Here is a 20986-nt window from a genome sequence, read left to right on the forward strand (position 1 = left end):
AAATTAGTTCCATTGAAACTATTGATGCTTAGGCAAAATATTGAATCCATTTTGCAGAACATGTGTTGGATACTGGATTAGCCTCCAATGGACAGAAGGTCTCCACTCTCAGAAGGTGATTGGCCCAATGTGAGAGGATTCTTCCCCACATTGCAGCTCATCCCTTTAATCAGGATCTACATACCCTCTGTGAAACTTTTTTTTTTGGGGGGGGAGGCCCTCTTGGCTTATGGTGTTGGATAGGAAGGGGCAGGGAAGTCTACTTCTACCAGCTGAGTTGCATATGCCTAAGTCTGGATCCAACCCTAGATAGAGAGATAGAGAGATAGATAGATAGAGATAGATGTTAGATAGATTATGCTTTCATTGTGGCATTTGCTTTTGGAAGTGCATTACATTTCTAAAAATAAACCTCACAATGCTGGAAATCAGACTGACAATAGAAGAACTTGCTTGATTCCTAGAAGAAATACCACACACAAACATTTTCCGAAGTGCAGCTTTGATGTCCCTGTTCCTCATGGTGTAGATGACTGGATTCATCAAAGGAGGTACCACCGAATATAATACAGTTACTACTACATCCAGATCAGAAGGGGATCCTGAGGCTGGCTTCAGGTAAGCGATGCTTCCAGTGCTGATAAACAAGGAGACCACAATGAGATGAGGCAGGCAAGTGGAGAAGGCCTTACTCCGTCCTTGAGTGGTGGGTATTCTGAGCACTGACTTGAAAATCCGCACATATGAAACAACTATGAAACCAAAACAAAGAAAGACTATAAATTCACTGAAAATAATAACCCCAACTTCAATGAGGTACAAATTATTGCAGGAGATTTTCAGCAGTTGTGGGATTTCACAGAAGAACTGGTTGATGACATTTGAACAGAATGTGTTGGCAAAAGTGCTACCTGTGTGTAAGGTTGCATAAAGAAAACCAGCTATCCATGCAGTGGCTGCAAGCTGGATGCAGGCTTTCCTGTCCATCACTGTCTCATAGTGCAGTGGGTCACAGATGGCAACATATCTATCATACGCCATGCCCGTGAGGAGAAATAAATCTGATATCAAGAAGAAGAACAAAGAAAACACTTGTGCAACACACCCAGAATATGAAATCTCTCTGCTGCTCAAGAGGGAATTAATCATGGCATTGGGGATGGTGACAGAAATGGAACCAAGGTCAACGACAGATAAATTCACCAAGAAAAAGTACATGGGGGTATGAAGTTGATGGTCCAGAGAAACAGCTGAAATGATGAGAAAATTTGCCATCAAGGTTGACAAGTAAATCACTAAAAGAAGAACGAAGTTCAAAACATTTTGCTCCCGGCTGTCAGAAAACCCCGAAAGAAGAAAAGTAGTAACGGTACTTGCATTTGACATTTTCTCCTAAAGATGTTTTACTGTGTTGCTGTTGAGGGAGAAAAATAGAACTTGTTTAAGATATTTTATAACTCACTAAAGCATTAAGATGCTTTATTATCTATAGCAATGATGAATAATAAAAACTAAGGAGAAGAATTATAACTAAAAGGAGAACAGATTTGATAAGCAACTATATCATCCCATTTTATGGTACATAACTATCAGGAAGAAAAAGAGGCTTCAAACAATTAGTTTTTCTCTCTAGTGCTACTAGAGATGCTGTTAAAGGTTGTTAGGTTTCAGAAGTTGGCCCAATACATGTTGCTTTCTGAGGAGTAGCAAATGGCACCCCCATCTCCAAGGCCATAGCTAGACCAAAGGTTTATCCCTGGATCATACAGGGGTCAAACCTGTTCATCTAGGTGACACACGGGGGATCCAGTGCTCAGGCAGGGGCGAACCCTGGATGATCCCAGGATAAACCTTAGGTCTAGCTATGGCCCAAGTCAAGTCATATAGTAACCAAGTCCAGCCAAGTTATTTTGGCATCTAAGGCAAAAAATATCCCACTAGTACCTTCCCTTTTCCCTAGCTGTATTAATAAATTAAGGAATTCACAATTTGCTTCCCTTTCATGACACCTAAAAGCAATTTCCTCAGACAGGGAGATATTTCACTTGGCCAAATAGAAAGACTGACCCTGAACCATACTTTAAAAAAGAGGTGAGCATTACAAGGCCTCTAAATACTGCTTTAGCTCAGCTGCATAAGCTAAGTTGCTATTATTGCCTCAAAGTTACATGCAATGGTAGGAGAAGGTTTCTGGGATGAATTGTGTCAGGCTACATAGCAAGTTTGTATATTGTAGATTATTCTGAGGCATTTCTTACTGGATAACAATGGAGAGGAGATATGTTTGGGCAGGGGAGAGATTTACCTTTCAACACAGAGTCTTCGTTCTTCTCTTTTGATTTCTTTATTTGTGTTTCATGAAGGAAGATAAGTGAAAATGTCTGGAATTAGCTTCCTGATTCTCCATGTCCTGCGGTAATGAGCTGCATGGGACAATAGTAAATGTCTACCTTGTAGGACAGAGGTTTTATATCTGTCTACTCTGTTTGTGTTCTTGGACATAATCACCATAAATCCCAGAAGAATTCAGTAACAGGAATCCCAAGACAAATTATTAGTGTTAGTAGATTGAAAAGCATTTGTTTTAATAAAAAAATCAAAAGTGCCTGACTATATGGTCACCATTTCTATACCACCCAATAGCCGAAGCTCAGATAATAAAATACAACATAAAATAAAGCATAAAAATATAAAGATACAAAATTTAAAACAATGTAGACAGCTAAATACAGTTTCAATAGAGTAGTAGACCTGTTTAGATGGCTGACATAAATGCCCCATCATATGCCATTACATGCCTGGGAGTAGAGGACAGTCTCAGCCTGGTGCCAAGAAGATGACAGGCAGGCTTAAGTGGGGAGCTCCTTCCACAGTTGGGGAGTTACCGCTGAAAAGGCCCTCTTCCTTGTCACCACCCTCCAAGCCTCCCTCAGAGGTGACACTCAGAGGGAGGCCCGGGTTTTGATCATAGTGTCATATTTGGGGCAGTGAAACCTCTACATTTACTGATTCACAAAGATGCCAATCTTTAGGAAACAAAGTTATCTGCAAAACTATTTTCTCAGTCCAGTAATAGACTCAGTCTGTGAGAAAGTGGTTGTTTTTGACTTGACCTGAGATTCACGCATGTATTATGGAAAGCTAATTAATTATACAAGAGAAGTCAAGGACAGAAGAGGGTACAGGGAGGATATCACAGATGGTAAGGAATCAAAGGTAGCTCTGTGGGCTGGGGAACCAAGGGGATGTAACCAGGTCTGGTGCTACCATAGAGGCCACTCAAGTGGCCGCCTAGAGCGCCAAGGTAAGAGGGGTGTCGGGCGCCACGCAGTACTCACGCGCATTGTTGACTGTTATTCAGCTGGGCCTGGGCGAGTGAGATGGCACCCCACGCCCGCCCAGCCAAAGCGAAGCCAGGGACGCTGGGGTGGGTGGGTGGCTCCACATTCGGACTTCCGCCTGGAAGCCGCCCTCCCAGAGCCACTCTAGCTGCCCGGAAGCTGCCCTTCCAGAGCCGGGAGGCCGCCGCCGCCGCCACCAGAAGAAAAAGCATGTGGCAAGCTCAACCCTGGCCCAAGCCAGTCTCTGCCTTACTCCCGAGGAAAGGGCACTGGGTCGCCTCTCTCCTCAAACACTCCCTTCCCCCAGGAAAGCTAGTGACTTGTGGACTCCTCACAAGGCAAACTCTCCTGCTTCCCGATCCTGTGCAAGTGGATCAACAGGACTTGCATCCGAGAAAGCGTTGCATCGGGAGACACCAGTGCGGCCCATTCCGCCTATGCCACCTTACTCTGAAGCCTTATTCCCCCAAGTAAACGTGTGGAGGGGATCGGGACACCAGGCTGCATAGTGGGTTGCGTTTGCACAGAAGTAAGTCCTGGTGAATTCCAGATGGCTCGGTCCCAAATCAAAGTGAGCCAGTCCCAGCTCTCCACTCGGCACACACATTCGGACTTCCGCACAATTGCGGGGGCAGGGTGCAATTAGCTCACCTTGCCTAGGGCACAAAATAATCTGGCCCTGGCCCTGGATGTAACATTACAGGCTTAAATCTTGAGAATTCCCAGGCACCTTTAAAAATTGAGAAAGAAAGCAGAATATTGACAGCTGCAGCTTTAGTCATCATCACTGCATTGTGGCATTGCAATCTTAAAGCATCAGTGAAGACCTTTTCACACATTGTGGACTGTTCCAGCAAAACAATTAAAATACATAGGGGAGGGGTATCTGCCTCTACCCCTCCCATGTCTGCATACATTTGTATGTAAACAAATGCATACATGAATTTCTCCCTGAACACAACCCAATGCAAAGAGCATTGCCGATATGTTAACCAATGTGCAGAAGGAGAGGGGCATGCTGCAGCAATTCTGCCCACCCTACTCACATTCTTTGAACACATGGAGGAGTGTCCAAACACTGGATGAAGTCGAATGAGTTCCACACATTGATTCAAGCTAGTTAGCTCAAATCATGGCTGAAAGTTTCTAAACTAAGTGAAATATTCAAATGGTTAGAACCATATCCAACTTCAATTAAGAACATGAGATTTTAATAATTTAAATGCAGAAGAAAGCAAATCTTGGAATAGTTGTTAATCACAACCCCAGAGTGCAGGACACGGAATAACGGGCTCAAGTGACAGGAAGCCAGATTCCGGCTGGACATCAGGAAAAACTTCCTGACTGTTAAAGCAGTACAACAATAGAACCAGTTACCTAGGGAAGTTGTGGGCTCTCCCACCCTAGAGGCCTTCAAGAGGCAGTTGGACAACCATCTGTCAGGTATGCTTTAGGGTGGATTCCTCCATTGAGCTGGGGGTTGGACTCAATGGCCTTATAGGCCCCTTCCAACTCTACTATTCTATGATTCTATGATATATTCACACATCCTAAAAAGTATTCAAGGATCTGCTACCCATTTTATGTATCTTTTCCAGTGATTTAATAACCTTTTTGAAACATGGTGGGCAAAACTGTACTCAGTACTCAAAGTGTAGCTGTACCACAGATTAGTATAAGACATTATTATTATTATTATTATTATTATTATCATCATCATCATCATCATCATCAACAACAACAACAATAACAATGGACCTGTTCAGAAGACACCTCAAACCATGGCCTTAACCACAGTGAATAAGGCTTCCATTTGGACACAATTAATGTCCCAACAGAAATCATTCCCTGTGACTGCTATTAGCTCTAAAAGGGAAGTTCCTAGTGGTTCCAGTCAGAGATTCCCTCCTGGAGCTAATAGCAGCCAGAAGGGAGTTGAACTTAGTAGGTTCACAACAGTGGATAATGCCTCCAATTACTAGTATTAACTGGTTTAAAAAATAGAACACCATGTCTAGTCTGCCAGATTTTGGTGATGGTTTGTTTTGCTCCTGAGTGAATTGGACTCCTTGGCTAGATCTACACTACTGCTTTATAGCAGTATTGAAGTGTGCTAATAACTACTGGCAGACATTACACATTCCATCTACTGCTTTCATGGGCTCATCTACACCAAGCAGGATATTGCACTGTAAAAGTGGTATATAAAAGGCAGGAGCCCCACTACTGCTTTATAGCGGTACTGAAGTGCTCTGACAACTGTTGGGGCCCATAAACACATACCATATATTGCTTTCATAGTGCAATATCCTGCACGATGTAGATAAGCTCCATATGTCATTTCCTGCTTTTTATTCCACATTTTCCAAAGTACCACAATAAATATCATTCTGTGTCCTATGAGATTTAAATGCTGAAGAGAGATATAGCATTATCATGATGCCATCGTAATGATTTGACACAAGGTGTAGTTCTGGCCCAGGTGTACATTGGGCTGTGTGTGTGTTTGAGATATAGATAGATAGATAGTTCTTATGGGCCTTGCTAGACCTGCCGGCTTACGCCAGCAAGGAGGCGGAGCCGAGGCGCGCTAACGTTAGCGCGCCTCCCCCAGGCTACCACACGGCGGACGCGTAGGGACGTCGCGTCCCTGCAGCGTCCGCCATTTTTTAATTTATTTTAAAGGGGCCGGGTGCGGCCTGAAGATGGCGGACAAGGTAAGTGTTTTTTTTTTTTTTATTTTTACGGGGGGGGGGGCGAAGGCTGGGAGGGTGGGTGGCAGGGTGGGTGGCACGGGGGGAGGGAGGGTGCAATCGCGCCGCGTGCCACCCGAGCCCGGGCAATGCCTGGCATGGGGCGGCATTGCCCGGGCAGCACGCAGCACGATCGCACCCGCCCTCCCCCCGTGCCACCCACCCTGCCACCCACCCTCCCAGCCTTCGCCCCCCCCCGCCGATGGGCACAGCGCTCCTTTTATATTTACTGCTTCTTTGATATCAAATTCATGAAAGTATCTTTCCAATACTTGTAATTATGTTCTGGAGGGTTATACAAGGTATTTTCTATATTTATAAATGAAATAAAATTTAACCAAACATACAAAAATGAATTGCAGTAGTTTATTTTTGTTCTGTCTTTATTACATGTGTAACACCCAAACCTAGTATATAGATAGGACTGATATTATAAATACACATTATCTTTTTTTAAAAAAAACTACTAATGTTTGAGTTAGAGTTGAAGCAAACAAATTTATAGTTCTGTGAAATGCCTACAAAATGAGACCTTACAAATTAAAATCCATCCACTATTTACAGAGATATTCATGATTTTGTGAATTTTGATGGGAGTCACCATGATGACCTCATCAAAACTACACACTGTGTAGGGTTACATCATAGAAAGTATGTATCTAAAGGTAGTTTCTGAGCACATTAAACCAAACGCATATTTCTTTCAATAATTCTGCCACAAAATTGCAATTCCTCCCTGACTGTAAAGGAGAAGAGTCTGCGCAGTTCTGCTTTGATCTCCCTGTTCCTGATAGTGTAAATGATTGGATTCATTGTTGGTGTTATTACAGAATACATGAAAGAAAAAGCCAGATCCCACTTCGAGGGAGAGCTGGAGGCTGGCTTCAAATGAGCAAAAAGTCCAACAAGGAAAAACAAGGAAACAACCATGAGATGGGGGATGCATGTTGAGAAAGTTTTCCTTTTGCTCTCCAAGGAAGTCATTCCTAGTACTGTTCGGAAAATATGGATGTAAGAGACAACTATGAAGACAAAGCAACCTACACTTCCAGAAGCAGCAAGGGCCATAGCCCAAATTTCAACAAGGTAGAGATTCGAACAAGAAAGTATAAGTAGATGAGGAATTTCACAAAAGAACTGATTGATCACATTAGAGCAGAAAGGGATTAGGAATGTGCAACTGCTATTAACAATTCCATAGAAAAGACCTCCAATCCATGCACTGGCTGCTAGTTGAAAACAGAACCTCCTATTCATCACTCTTGCATAGTTCAGGGGATCACAGATGGCCATGTATCGGTCATAGGCCATGATTGTCAGAACAAATACCTCTGATGTCAACAAGAAGAAAAGAAAGAATACTTGAGCAGCACAGGCATAATATGAAATCACCCTGGTATTTAGGAGAGAGTTGGCCATGGTTTTGGGAACGATGTTGGAGATGGACACAATATCAATGATGGATATGTTCATCAGAAAAAAATACATAGGTTTATGAACATGGTGGCCACTGGCTATGACAATGAAGACAAGAAGGTTTGCTATGAGGGCAAGCATATAAATAATGAAGAACACACCAAAAGCTAACATTTGAAATTCCCAAACGTCAGAGAATCCCAGAAGCAAGAATTCTGTTGGAGTGGTTTGGTTGAACATTATCTTCACCATAGCTGACTTGATCTGTGACAGAAAAGCAAAATAACTGTTAGGACTTATGTAATACAATGGAAAATATGATTACTTTATTATTTATATATTTTAATTTGAAAATAACTGCACTATCCCTGCCACAGTTGTGGCGGATATAATAAGGCTGAAACAGGAAAAAGGATTCTACCATTATAAAGGGATAATTGGGGGGTTTAGTCATTCTAACATTCATAAAATTGAAATGTTTCACCAATCTTCATAAAACTTATACGTACCAGAAAGAAATGTTGGTTTTATATAACCTGAACATTTCAAGAGGATTGGTAAAAGACTGAAGGGGGAAGGGAAGTTTGAAATAGAAACGAAAAATCTCACTCAGTCAAAATGACAGGGATCTCCATGTTGGGAATAATTTTTTTCTGAAGAATTGAGAGCTTACCTAATTAAAGCCTGAACATTTCCTGATTCTTTTGTCTTTTATTTGATGGAATGGTGTTTCTTCCCCCTTTTTAAAAATCCATTTAGGTTTTTAAAAAAATATTTATTTGAACCATGAAATGATTCAGAAGCTATGAAGCTCATCCATAACTATGAGATTAGCCTGTACATCCTCAGTACCACCTCTTTCCCTTCCCAACTGGATCGGAACACATGGGGCTCATCTACACCAAGCAGGATATTCCACTATGAAAGCGGCATATAAAGGGCAGGAGCCACACTACTGCTTTATAGAGGTATTGAAGTGCACTGCAGGATTTACACCACTGCTTTATGGTGGTACTGTAGTGCACTGACATCTACACCAAGCAGGATATAACACTAGGGTGACCATATGAAAAGGAGTACAGGGCTCCTGTACTTTTAACAGTTGCATAGAAAAGGGAATTTCAGCAGGTATCATTTGTATATATGGAGAACCTGGTGAAATTCCCTCTTCATCACAACAGTTAAAGCTGCAGGTGCCCTGTCCTCTTTTAAATCTGGTCACTCTATTTCATTAGTAATTTTTGTTTCCTATATTTGCCCGGCAATCCTTTGTATGTTTACTTGAAAGTAACTCTCATTGTGTTCAATGGGATTTACTCCAAGGTAAGTGTCACAAAGCTTTGTGGTCCCTTCCACACTACAGCGAGAGAGAGCACTGTTGTACTCCTCTTGATCTATTTTGTTTAGTATAGAAAAAAATATAAAATGATGATATGGTGCCAACATTGTTATATTTTCTATGCCAAGTCAAGTCTTTTTTTCCATTTTCCCAGGCATTTGGCTGCACATGATGAGTTTCAATAGATCCTGGATTTATTTGCTGTTTGGCTGATTGCTCTAGTAGTCTCTGTGCATATTGCCTGTTTGTGAACTTTTTAATGTTTTTTTTAAATTTTGCATATTGCAGTATTAATGTTTTAAACCTTTGTAAACCACCCACAGAGCTGGGAATGGCTGCCAGAACACTCCGCACTGCTTTGCCATGGGGAGAAGAGTTTAGGAAAATAAATTATTTTCTTCTCATGAGCTGCTGCCTCTTCCTCCTCCTCCTAAAATAGTTTTCTTCCCCCAAGCTGCCTCCTCCTCCTTGCCCTACGTCCTGTCTCAGGGAGGGATGGGGGAGGGGCAGATGACCATCGTAAACCCTGCACATTCTCCTTGGCTTGGGGATTATCTGGCCCAAACCCACAAGAGGGGAAGCATGGGGTTCTAGGGGAATACAGCACCAACTCGATGCCCTCTAGATATTTTGGACGTCAGCTCCCATCAGTCTCAGGCAGCATGGCCAATGGTCAGGAATGCTGTAGTCCAAAACATCAGGCGGGCCCAAGGTTGGGGAGGGATTTGGGACTGAAAGAGCCAGGAAAAGTGTGGATGCATGGAAGGTAAGTTCTATGCAAGCACTATTTGTGACATTGCATAACATCATGACTGATCAAGGGACACATCAAATAAGGCATAAGCCTTAGCTTCCAATTCCTGGCTTTTTGGAGTTTGGAATAATATGAGTCTTATTTTCTGGTCTATTAAACTGGCAGTTTTTTGGTGACTGAATATATCTTACAGTTGTGTGATGTGTTTTTCCCCATATAGCTTTTTTCTCTCTATTTCCCTACATTCGTATAGATGTTTTCCCATGTATTTGGTTTTCTTTCAGTACTATACATGTTCTATTCTATTTTGCATGAAGTGCTTTCCTTAGTATGTATTTTACCAATTCTCAATAGTATACATATCAGTGAGGAAAAAGAGACAGAGAATTGGTAGCATATTACATACAGATGAACATAATTTATATTTTGAAAAAGGAAGAGAAATGGATCAAAAGAGCCATACTATTTATTTATTTATTTATTTATTTTAAAAAACAATCTTATTTGACCAGAACTGGTCACTTACCAAGTGCAAAGTTGGACAGACAGATGAGAGAGAGAGAGAGAGAGAGAGAGAGAGAGAGAGAGAGAGATGAGATGAGATAGGATTAGTCTATCCATTGTACATAATCAACATTTCATGTCTGTCTGTCACATGAATCTCACAATTGTTTTAGCCCATGGATCAGTTTTATCTCTCAATGTACATAGATTTAGAGGTACTGGTGGACAGGGATGTTTAATGGACTGAGGGCCAATGAGGATGCTTGCATGCTTTCCAACATGCCCAGAGGATTCTTTGCTCACTTTGTCCTGAAGTATATTGCTGAGAATGTGACAGTACACATGGCAGTATATTGCTGAGAAATGAAAACGGGAGTGACAGAAAAAGAAAGGAGAGAAAGAGGACTAAGGGAGAGAACATTAGAAAGTTAATCAGCAAAAATAGATGCACAGATAAAATTACCTCTTAATGTAGGACCTTCTTTGTTGCGTGTGTGTGTGGGTATTTAAATACGTGCATGGTAAGACTTTTTCCAGCGGTGCTTCTCAGTCCATTCTGTTGCAGTTGGCTTAATAGCAGTACATATATTTATTTTCAGGAAGAGGATTTGTATCTTTCCATACGTCATCTACCATGGGAGATCTTCCCCATAGAGCTTTTCAGAATTCAGAAGCAGAGGTCTGGGTAGAAAATGCTGCTGGACAGGGGGGGGAAATGTATCACTTATTACATTAAAACAGCTGGGAGTAAATTCAGGCTTTTTTAATTATTGTTTACTAACAGGAATGTTAAACCTAGTGCAGAGCACACTCACTGTTGCACCATTTCAGATGTATGAATATTCACCCACCCCATCCCCTAAATGTTTTGATAATCTTTTAAAGCATCTTCCTATTTATCTCAAAATGATGTCTAAATAATGGCTGACATTCAAATATGATTAAAGATGGAAGGTGTGAGTGGAGGAAAGATCAAGAAAAAGTGTGGCATTGATGGGGTCTTGGGAGATCCAGGATCTAGTCCTCACTCAGCCATGAACCTTATTGGATGACATAGAGGTAGGGGTGTTGGAGGAATCCAGTTGTGGGGTGGAGCTCAACAAACTTTCACTGGCTCATCCCATCAGACTTTGGTTCATTTTCCACTAGTTGACCTGACTCAGCTATCAGATCTTCAATATTTTTTAATTAGCACGCACTGCAGTTGCAATTTGTTCAGATTAGTATAATTTGTGCAAATAATGCAAAATTATGCTAATTATAGCCAACACTTTAAAATTTTGCAACAAACAAACCCCAGAGTTCTGAGAAAACCCACACCTTGGCTCACAAATGCAAGCTGAGTTGGACATACAGTCGAACTCTGGTGAGCTCAAAAAGGGCTGAATTTCCAGGTGACAGAAATACCAACTTTGAGCCAGTCAATGACTCTCAGCCTAACCTCCCTCCCAGCATTGTCATGAGAGTAAAATGGAGAGGAGGTAATGTAAGTCACCTGGATTCCTCGGAAGAAAATGAGTGAATTAATTAATTAATTAATTAAAAAGAAGCCTGAAAGCCTATACTGTAGTGATGATTTTGTGTCAAATATTTGAATGGCAAAAGCTAGAGAAGTATTGTCAAAATTAGGGTTGTGCACCACCTCGGGCCAAGGCACTGAATCTGACCAAGCTGGGCTGATTCAGCTGACCTTGGTTTGGTTCTGAGGCAGTTCTGGATCAGCCCGAGGCACCCCAAAGCAAATTGGCTCCAAAGCTATGGGTCACCTTGGGCCAATTCAGAGCGAGCAGAACTGTGCAGGCCTTACCTATTTAGTACCTCTACAGCTACAAACTACGGTGGCTATAGAGGTACTATTAACTCAGAGGCCCAGTGATATCTTAAAATCGCACATAGCCTAGTCATTTTTACCTATGCTGCTTAACCACAAAATGGCATTCCATTAACCATTTTGTGGTTAAGCAGCATAGTTTAGCATGTTGTATGAACCAGGCCATTGTATTTAAACTTTAAAATACACACAAAGATCACACTGTAGTCTTAAACATGGTTATTAATGGGTAAGGTCCACTGGTGTCAATGGAACTTACTTCTGAGTAACTGTAGATAGGATTGCATTGTGAGTTGATTTTTCCAGAATTGCATCCCTAAATTCGACTTTGATTAGAGTACTTTCTCAAAATAATAAGATAAGACTCCCACATGTTAATATGAAATGCAAGCATTTTTATTCATCAAACACAATGAATGGAAAAGAGTTTAAACAGTGCTGCTTTAATCTCCTTGTTCCGCATGGTATAAATAACTGGATTCATTGTTGGCTGTATCACAGAATACATTAATGAAATAGCAAGATCCGAGATTGATGGAGAACTTGAGGTTGGCTTTAGATGTTCGAACATTCCAAGAACGAAAAACAAGGAGACAACCGTGAGGTGGGGGATGCATGTAGAAAACATTTTTCTTTTACCACCCATGGAAGTCATACCTATTACTGCTCTGAAAATATGAATATAAGACACAACTATGAAGGCAAAGCAACCTGCACTTATAACAGCAGAAACACCAATAGCTCCAATTTCAGCAAGATACATATTAGAACATGAAAGTATGAGAAGATGAGGAACTTCACAAAAGAACTGATTGATCACATTGGAGCAAAAGGAGATAAGGAATGTGCAACTGGTGTGAACTATTCCATACAAAAAGCCTCCAGTCCAAGCACTGGTTGCTAGCTGGAAACAGAACCTCCTGTTCATCACTCTTCCATAGTTCAAGGGATCACAGATAGCCACATATCGGTCATAAGCCATGATTGTCAGAAGTAATACTTCTGATGCCATGAACAAGAAAAAGAAGAACACTTGGGCAGCACACCCATAATATGAAATGAATCTAGTATTTAGAAGAGAATTGGCCATAACTTTGGGAATGATGTTGGAGATGGACCCAATGTCAATGATGGATAAGTTCATCAGAAAAAAGTACATTGGCATGTGAACGTGGTGGCTACTGGCTATAACTATGAAGACAAGGAGGTTCCCAGTGAGGGCAACCATGTAAATAATGAGAAACCCACAAAACGTTAATAATTGCAGCTCCCAAATATCAGAAAACCTCAGAAGCAAGAATGTAGCTGGTGTGGTTTGGTTGAACATTGTCTCCTCTGTAGCTGACTTCATCTCTGAAAGAAAAGGAACAATGTTTGATGGGAATCATGTAAAACTGGGAAAATGTGTGATTATTTATTCTTTTTAATTTAAAAATAACTAGATGACTGGGCATTATTCCAATATGATTTTCTCTATTTTCCTACATTCTTATACAATTCAATATTCCATAAATACAAACGTTCAAAAAATGGGTTTCCATTCAGTCATTTAACCTGGATTCCCCCCCTTCACATAAATTATTCTTACTGATATGCATTCTACCAATTCTCTGCCTTCATACATACCTTATATGTGTTTATATGAGCCAGTGTGGTCTAGTGGCTAGAGTGTCAGACTGCAAGTCAAGAGACCCGGGTTCTAGTCCCCACTTGGCCATGGAAACCCACTGGGTGACTTTGGGCCAGTCACAGGGCTCATCTACACCAAGCAGGATATTCCACTATGAAAGCAGTATGAAAACAGTTTATAAAAGGCAGGAGCCACACTACCACTTTATAGCAGTACTGAAGTGCACTGCAGGATCTACACTACTGCTTTATAGTGGTATTGAAGTGCACTCACAACTGTTGGGGCCTGTGAACATCAACACGAAGCAGGATATAACACTATGAAAGTGGTATATGGTATGTGTCATGGGCCCCAACAGTTGTCAGTTCACTTCAATACTGCTATAAAGCAGTAGTATATATACCGCTTTCATACCACTTTCCTAGTAGAATATCCTGCCTGGTGTAGATGAGCCCACAAACTCTCAGCCCAACCCACCTCACAGGGTTGTTGTTGTGAGGATAAAGTGGAGAGGAGGAGGATTATGTATGCCGCCTTGGGTTCCTTGCAGGAAAAAAGGTGGGATATAAATGCAATAATGAAATAAATAATAAATTATATATTCAGGAGAAGGAGAAGAAGAAGGAATCAATCAGGCTAGATTGCATAATCATAATCTGGTTTAGTTTTTGTGTTGTTGCTGTTTTGGAATTAATTACTATCTGCAAATGTATGAGGGAGATAGATGGTGGATGGATGGATGGATGGATGGATGGATGGATGGATGAAAGAGGATTATCCTAATACATTGCACATAACCTACATTTCATTTAAGTCACAGGAGTCTTCACAGTGGGCTTGTCCCATGTCCCATCTGTGCAGTGTACACCGATATAGAGATGTTGCTGTTTAGGTATACTTGAGGTAATGTGGCAATGCACATATGGGGAAAAACAGTTTAGCAATTCTCTAGCAGACCTTAACTTTACAGTATATTATTGAGAATGCTCTTCAAAACTGACAACGGGAGAGGGGGAGAGAGAAAGGAGAGAGGGAGTGGGGACTGAGGCAGAAAGAGAGACTGGGATACAGATAGAGATGGAGAAATTGAAATAATGCATGGCAATAATACATACATAGATAGATTTAGCTCTTAGTGTAGGACTTTCCATTCATTCTTTGTTTTGGTGATTTGTATGTGCATCACAATATTTCCAAAGATCTATCATGTGATTGATTATCTTTTCTAATGATAGTAAAATTGTTTCTTAACAGGATGAGTTTTTATCATGCATTAACTTTTCTGGGAGTTCTTCCCCAAAGAGCATTTCAAAACTCAACAACAGAAGTAAGTTGATTGAAAACATAATAATAAATAATAAACATTGTGAACCGCCCAGACAGCTCCGGCTATTGGGCGGTATAGAAATGTAATAAATAAATAATAAATAAAATAAATTATTTATTTTATTTCTACACTGTCCAATTGCTGAAGCTCTCTGGACAGTTTAAAACAGTTCATAAGATAATGAAGTATAGCATAAAATACACCATAATTATAACTATACAAAATTTACAACAATTTAGACAACTAAAAACAGTTTCAATAGAATGCTAGACCTGTTTAGATGTCTGGCATAAGTGCCCATCATGACATCTGAGTAAACATGCATAGATTTACATTACGTAACTGCAGTCCTAAACACACTTCCTAGCGAACAGGTCCCATTTAACAGGAAGAGACTTACTACTGAGTAAACACACTTAGGCTCATGCTGCAATGCTACAGTTCCTATGCGGTGGAGGAAGATCCTCCATCTGCCGCTACTTACTAAGAAACAAGTCTCAAAGAATGATTGAACACGGTGGTTTTTAATTCAGGCTCAACATGCCTGCGATTGGGCAAGAAGACTTGTTCATTTCAGTACAAACTGTAATATGAAAAAATTAAAGCTTGCACAGGCATCTGTGCTAAACTGGAAATTAAGATACCGAGTATACCAAATTAACTATTGTTTGAACAATAAGTAGAGAAAAAGGAAACTTACAGATCCCTTATTGATTCAGTTATCTTCTTTTCAGAACTATACATTATCTATCAGCTATCTATCCAATCACATATATTAGTTTGAAATTATGTTTTTCAGCATTTCTTTCATCCATGTCTTCTACCTAGCAAGCCACTGTAGACATGACCAGTGTGTATGCATATAAGTGTTGTACACTGCAGGCTGTATCAATGAAAAGATCCAGATACTGGGGAAGACGCATTTTTCATATGTTCAGGCACTTAGAAAATCACTCCCTGGAGACATGTAAACTCATCAGCAGGGGATCTGTTAGTTTACACTGTGAATGCATCTTTGTGTTTGGTAGAGAGGCTTAAGGGACAAAAAGTAAGATAACAATTATATTGCAGGTAGGGATGCTTCTGAAATTTCCCCCTTCTGTATTTTTCAATAGGTTTTGGAATTCTGAATTACTTGGTTTGGTTTCTGAAATGAATCCAATGCATTAAGAATCCTCCATTGTTCAACTTTCATTTCCAAATGTTGTACAGGGTTCTCTGCATGCAGTTTGTCATAGCTTTCAGAATTGTGTCTTTTTCCTTCCTCTACATTCCCAAAGCACACATGTACATTGATAAAACATTGCAAAAAAAAACAGTCTTGATGTGACTGTACTAGGGCTGTGCAGCGCCTCAGGCCGAGGTCCCAAATCCGAGCCGAGGTGGGCTGATTCGGCCCGACTTGGCTCGGTTCTGAGGCACCCCAAAGTCAATTGGCTCTGAAGCTTTGGGGCACCTCAGTGCTTTGGAGTGGTCCTTGGCGGTCCCTTACCTGCTGCCTCCACCACCATCTGCCGTCCACCACCACCACCTCCATGCTTGCATCTGGTCGCTTCTGCTGCCACCGATGCATATGACCAGAAGTAGGCCATGTGATTTTAAGATATCATGGGAGCTCTCCTGATTAATACCTCTATGGCTACCATATGTGTCACTCAAATCCTCTTGTTATTTTTCTTTTTATCATCCGATTTCTTCCTCCTCACAGTCCTGGCCTATGATCGCTACATTGCCATTTGCAATCCATTACATTATGAGATGGTGATGAACAGGTAAGCCTGCCCTGAAATGGTTGCTAGTGTATGGATCAGTGGTCTTTGGAATGCTACACACCAGTGGAACCTTTGCCACCCCTTTCTGCTCTAATGTTGTCAATCAATTTTTCTGCAAAATCCCAGTTACTTACGTTTTCCTGCTGGGAGGTAAATCTAATTGAAAATGGGGTTGTTCTGTTGAGCAGTGTCATTGCGTTAGGTTGCTTTATATTCATCATTGTATCCTATGTGCAGATTTTCACCACAGTGTTAAGGAAGACCACTGTTCAGGGAAGGCAAAAAGCCTTCTCAACTTGTCTTCCCCGTCTCATTGTATTCTCTATATTTGTGTTCAGTGGTTGGTTTTCCTATGTAAGCACCATCTCTGACACCACATCACATTTGGACTTGGCCTTTGCTGTCCCACCCTTGTTGAATCCAATGATTTACAGCATGAGGAACAAAGAGTTCAAGATTGCGCTGTCAAAACTATTCCATTTGGGGAACTCTTCTAATGTTTAAGAACACTTCTAATTATACATATGTGAAACCAGGATACAGTTCACTAAAGCTTATCTCACATTAAGCATCTTATCTTTTTTAATTGTCTTTGGTGTAGATTTGAAAGTACTTAATTACAACAGTAGCAGTTTAGGAAAGTCATTAAAATTAGATGGGTGCATTTCTTGCTGTACTATCTTAGACATGCGGTGTCCCACAGAAACTCAGAGCCCTCCCATTTTTCAGATATGTTGCTAATCAGCTGTCCTGTAGAGAGAGAAAACAACAACAACAACAACAACAACAACAACAACAACAACAACAACAACAATGTTATTCTAGTACTGCTATTAACAGGGTGGGACAGAATTCTCACTGTGAATCACTGTAGAAGTGAAGTTATATTCCAACCCCATGACAATTCCATTTTGGATAAGCAGCGAAGTTGGTGATGCCCACTGTGGTATAGTGGGAGGTTTTATCTCCTCCTAGATATCCATGGGCCAGAAGGGAATGTTTGGCCTCCCCATCCCTGTGAAATGAAGTGTGTACGTATGTGTGTACGCACACATATATATTGCTCCCATCCCCATAGATAATGCCAGATATGACCCTTGGTGCCAATGGGATTAAGCATGTGTTACCCTATCATAGAGTGACCATCTTATCTGCACCTTCTCAGTCAATTAAAAATTACAGTGGAGCCTGGTGTCTTCGATGTCAGTGGGGTGGTGAATCTGCTCCAGGTCTCAGTCAGCACCAATCAGAACTCTAAAAGAGCTATCCAAGGTTCTGATGGAAACCCAGAGCAGATTCACTGCTCCAGACACCAGACATTGGTGACATTGGTCACCATTGGTCATTGGACATGTCACCATTGGACATGTCACCATTGGTGACATTGGTGACACCAGACTCTACTGCAAGATTCCCTCCAAGCTAAACTGTTTTCTTCCATTTTCTTCTATTTTGTCTGGATCCCCATTTTCACCAAAGATAACCCTATCTTATCTTGATAGCCATTTATTAAAGAAAAGAAACAAAAGTATCCTGCTGACTTGTTTGAAAGGTACCTTGTGTGAGCAGTGCTTAACTGGGTCCGCTTGGATGAAAACAAATTGACACACAGCCATAGGCATGTCTGCAATACCCATATTCCAAGGCAGTGATTGAAAACAATGCACCATAACAAAGAATCACCCAGCAACATAACCTTAAAATAACTACAGTGAATTTCTCCAAAATGTGCCACGCAAATGCCCATGAATTATGGAAGCCCAAACCAAACCAACTTTCCCTGCTGAGTTTTGAAAGGAAAGAATTTGGGGATTTCTGCTGTTATGCAACAAATTAAGTTCTTGCGACGATCCTGTAATTCTAAAATTGCCATGTTCTAGTCAATTTCTGCTAATTATATTAGCAGTAGTACAGAACAAGCGTGAATGGCTTACTGTACACCTCTGTTGCTTAGCTGGGTTGGCCTCCTGAGAACATGTCAGCTGCAATGCAAATCATGTATAAATTGGGCTAGCCCATGACAGCTGCTTACTGCCAGTGCCTATAATCTGTTTTCTAAAAGATAAAAGGTAAGATGATAAATTAAGCCATATGAATGATGGCAAGGTCAGCAGTGCTCTAAAACGGTAATGAAGAGATTGTATGTGGAGCAGTTAACAAAATGGCTTTAGTTATTATTGAGGACTTTTGTGATGTCTTCATATGTTATGTGGGTGGTATGGCTGAATGGGTTTTTTTTTTCCTTTGTCCCTAACAGCTTGCACAAATAGCCTTTCTCTAAATGATAAGGATGATGAATTCAGCCACCTGTATGCCGATATTGGAGTTGGGGCTTCAGGCAGTGACTAGAATGTATGCCAGCTGTTCCATGCATGGAATAGCCCTTACATGAGGAATGTCTCATAGCTACCATCACCATATCTTCCTTGGTGGTGCTGCTGCTGGTATGGAGATTTATTTGCTAAGGATGACGTTCATAATGCACAATTTGCATTATGCCATCCATGTAGAGCACTACCCCGTATGCTGTTCTGAAATAATACATAATATATAGCCTTTATTTCTCTCACATTAGTTCAGCTTAAGATCTCTACTTCTCTCATAGTCAATGTGATTATGAGCACAAAGCAAGTTTATGATTATGCAAAGTACCATGTGGACTAGCACTATGTTTCAAGGGTTCTTCAGCCTTGTGCTAATCAATATTTTATGTCTAGGAGCCCCAGGACACCGTTTAAGAGCTTCATGAAATCCTACATTCCTGAGTCCCTTTGGCCATTGCTAGACGAGGAGTTAGCCCGGTGTGAGGCCCGGGATCCCTGCTGTGCATCCAGATGACGCAAAGGGGATCCCAGGGTCAGGCCGGGTTAAGTCCTCCCTTGACCCGGGATAACCAGATCCACTGATGGCCCAGCTTTTCCGCAGCCCCGGGCTGAGGCCAGGGCTGTGGAAGGTCTAGCTACTTCTGTGGCTTTTCCCGGCTGCTCGCTTACTCGCGAGTAGCCGGGAGAAGCCACACACTCGGCACAGCACTCCACAGGAGTGCTATGCCCATCGGGCCGGGGGGGGGAAATCACGGGGTGGGGAGATGGAGGACGGGGGACAGAGCGGACCCAGCCGGAGAGATGGGGGGAAGAGCAGAGCCAGGGTGGGGAGATCACGGACTGGGGGCGCGGAGGGAGCATCAGACATGGGAAGCAGGTGATTGGGTGGGCATGGCGAGTGGGGACAGGTGAGTGGGCGGGGTGGACATGGCGAGCGGGGATGGGCAAGCGAGCGGGGGGTGGACATGGCGAGCGGTTGGAGGATGGGCGAGCTAGCGGGCAGGGGGGCATCAGACATTGTGGGGGGAAATCAGGGGCAGGGGGAGCAGGGAACCCTTTATTTTTTAAAAAAAACACAACTTACTTTTCCATTGGTGCGCTTCTGCGCACATGGCCCTTTAAGTCCCCCCCAAAAAATGGAGGACACGACGGGGCTTTCCCTTACCCCGTTGTATGTTACGTGTAGAAAAGGGCGATGGCCCACGCTAGCTGCAGCGCGGCAGCGCCTCTACTCCCCACCGGATTATCAGGTAGGTCTAGCAAGGCCCTTTGTCTTAGGAAATGGCTCCATTAAATCAGCTCTCACTTTCTTTCTCTCTTCTTATTTTTTGTCTCTACGAAATGCTGTGTTTCTTTCACCCATGTGATCTTTACCAGTGAAAATAATCAGATTCAGGATATACTAAGATAAATAATCTAATCTTTTCAGTATATCTCAATTGAATGTCTTGAATATGCTGGAATTTGGGCAGTTATTCAGAGATGGCTACTGCTAATGAATGGTTTGTTTCTCTCCATACTCCATGAAATAGGTGTAATGGGAGGGGTTATTTCTCTGGACATATTATAGTTTTTCAGTATTAGTTTTTGTCTTTGCTAATTGAGCCATTCTAAATATATTTGCAACACACACAATATTTCAGTTTATGGCTATGAATTCCTATTAATATTCTGTGAGAGAAATGGCTCTGATTCGTCTATCAGACAGAGAGCACTTGCTTTGAAGTTCTGTGTCTAGACTTTAATGTACATTATTGTTTCTGATGTACACTATTTCCAGTTATAGCTATAACATGAACTTTTGAACTTATAATAGTATCATCAAGACACTTTCACCTGGATTAACACATAAATCTGTTTCATCCCATTTTCACATTAATCTGCACATTAACAAAACAAAAAAGTACTAAACTTTGCATTTAAGCATGTGCTAAAACGTATATTTTAAAATGTATTTTTATGTAAATTCTGCAATGTAAAGTGACCTTGGGCTAA

General features: G+C 41.4%; 2 protein-coding genes across 2 annotated transcripts; both read right to left on the bottom strand.

The window, feature by feature from the left end:
• Positions 1–363: 363 nt before the first annotated feature.
• On the bottom strand, positions 364–1386 carry LOC134405458 (olfactory receptor 14A16-like). Its single transcript, XM_063136702.1, has one exon. It carries the CDS (start codon positions 1384–1386, stop codon positions 364–366), a length of 1023 nt encoding a protein of 340 aa, XP_062992772.1.
• A 10955-nt stretch (positions 1387–12341) lies between these two features.
• On the bottom strand, positions 12342–12920 carry LOC134405459 (olfactory receptor 14A2-like). The gene has a single exon (XM_063136703.1). The coding sequence runs from the start codon at positions 12918–12920 to the stop codon at positions 12342–12344; it is 579 nt and encodes a 192-aa protein (XP_062992773.1).
• Between the last annotated feature and the right edge of the window lie 8066 nt (positions 12921–20986).

This window comes from Elgaria multicarinata, chromosome 11 (assembly GCF_023053635.1).
Source record: "Elgaria multicarinata webbii isolate HBS135686 ecotype San Diego chromosome 11, rElgMul1.1.pri, whole genome shotgun sequence".
Classification (NCBI taxonomy): domain Eukaryota; kingdom Metazoa; phylum Chordata; class Lepidosauria; order Squamata; family Anguidae; genus Elgaria; species Elgaria multicarinata.

Excerpts from the sequence above, each read along its gene's own strand:
- LOC134405459 (XM_063136703.1), bottom strand. The coding sequence starts at position 12,920 with ATGGCTTATGACCGATATGTGGCTATCTGTGATCCCTTGAACTATGGA.
- LOC134405458 (XM_063136702.1), bottom strand. The coding sequence starts at position 1,386 with ATGTCAAATGCAAGTACCGTTACTACTTTTCTTCTTTCGGGGTTTTCT.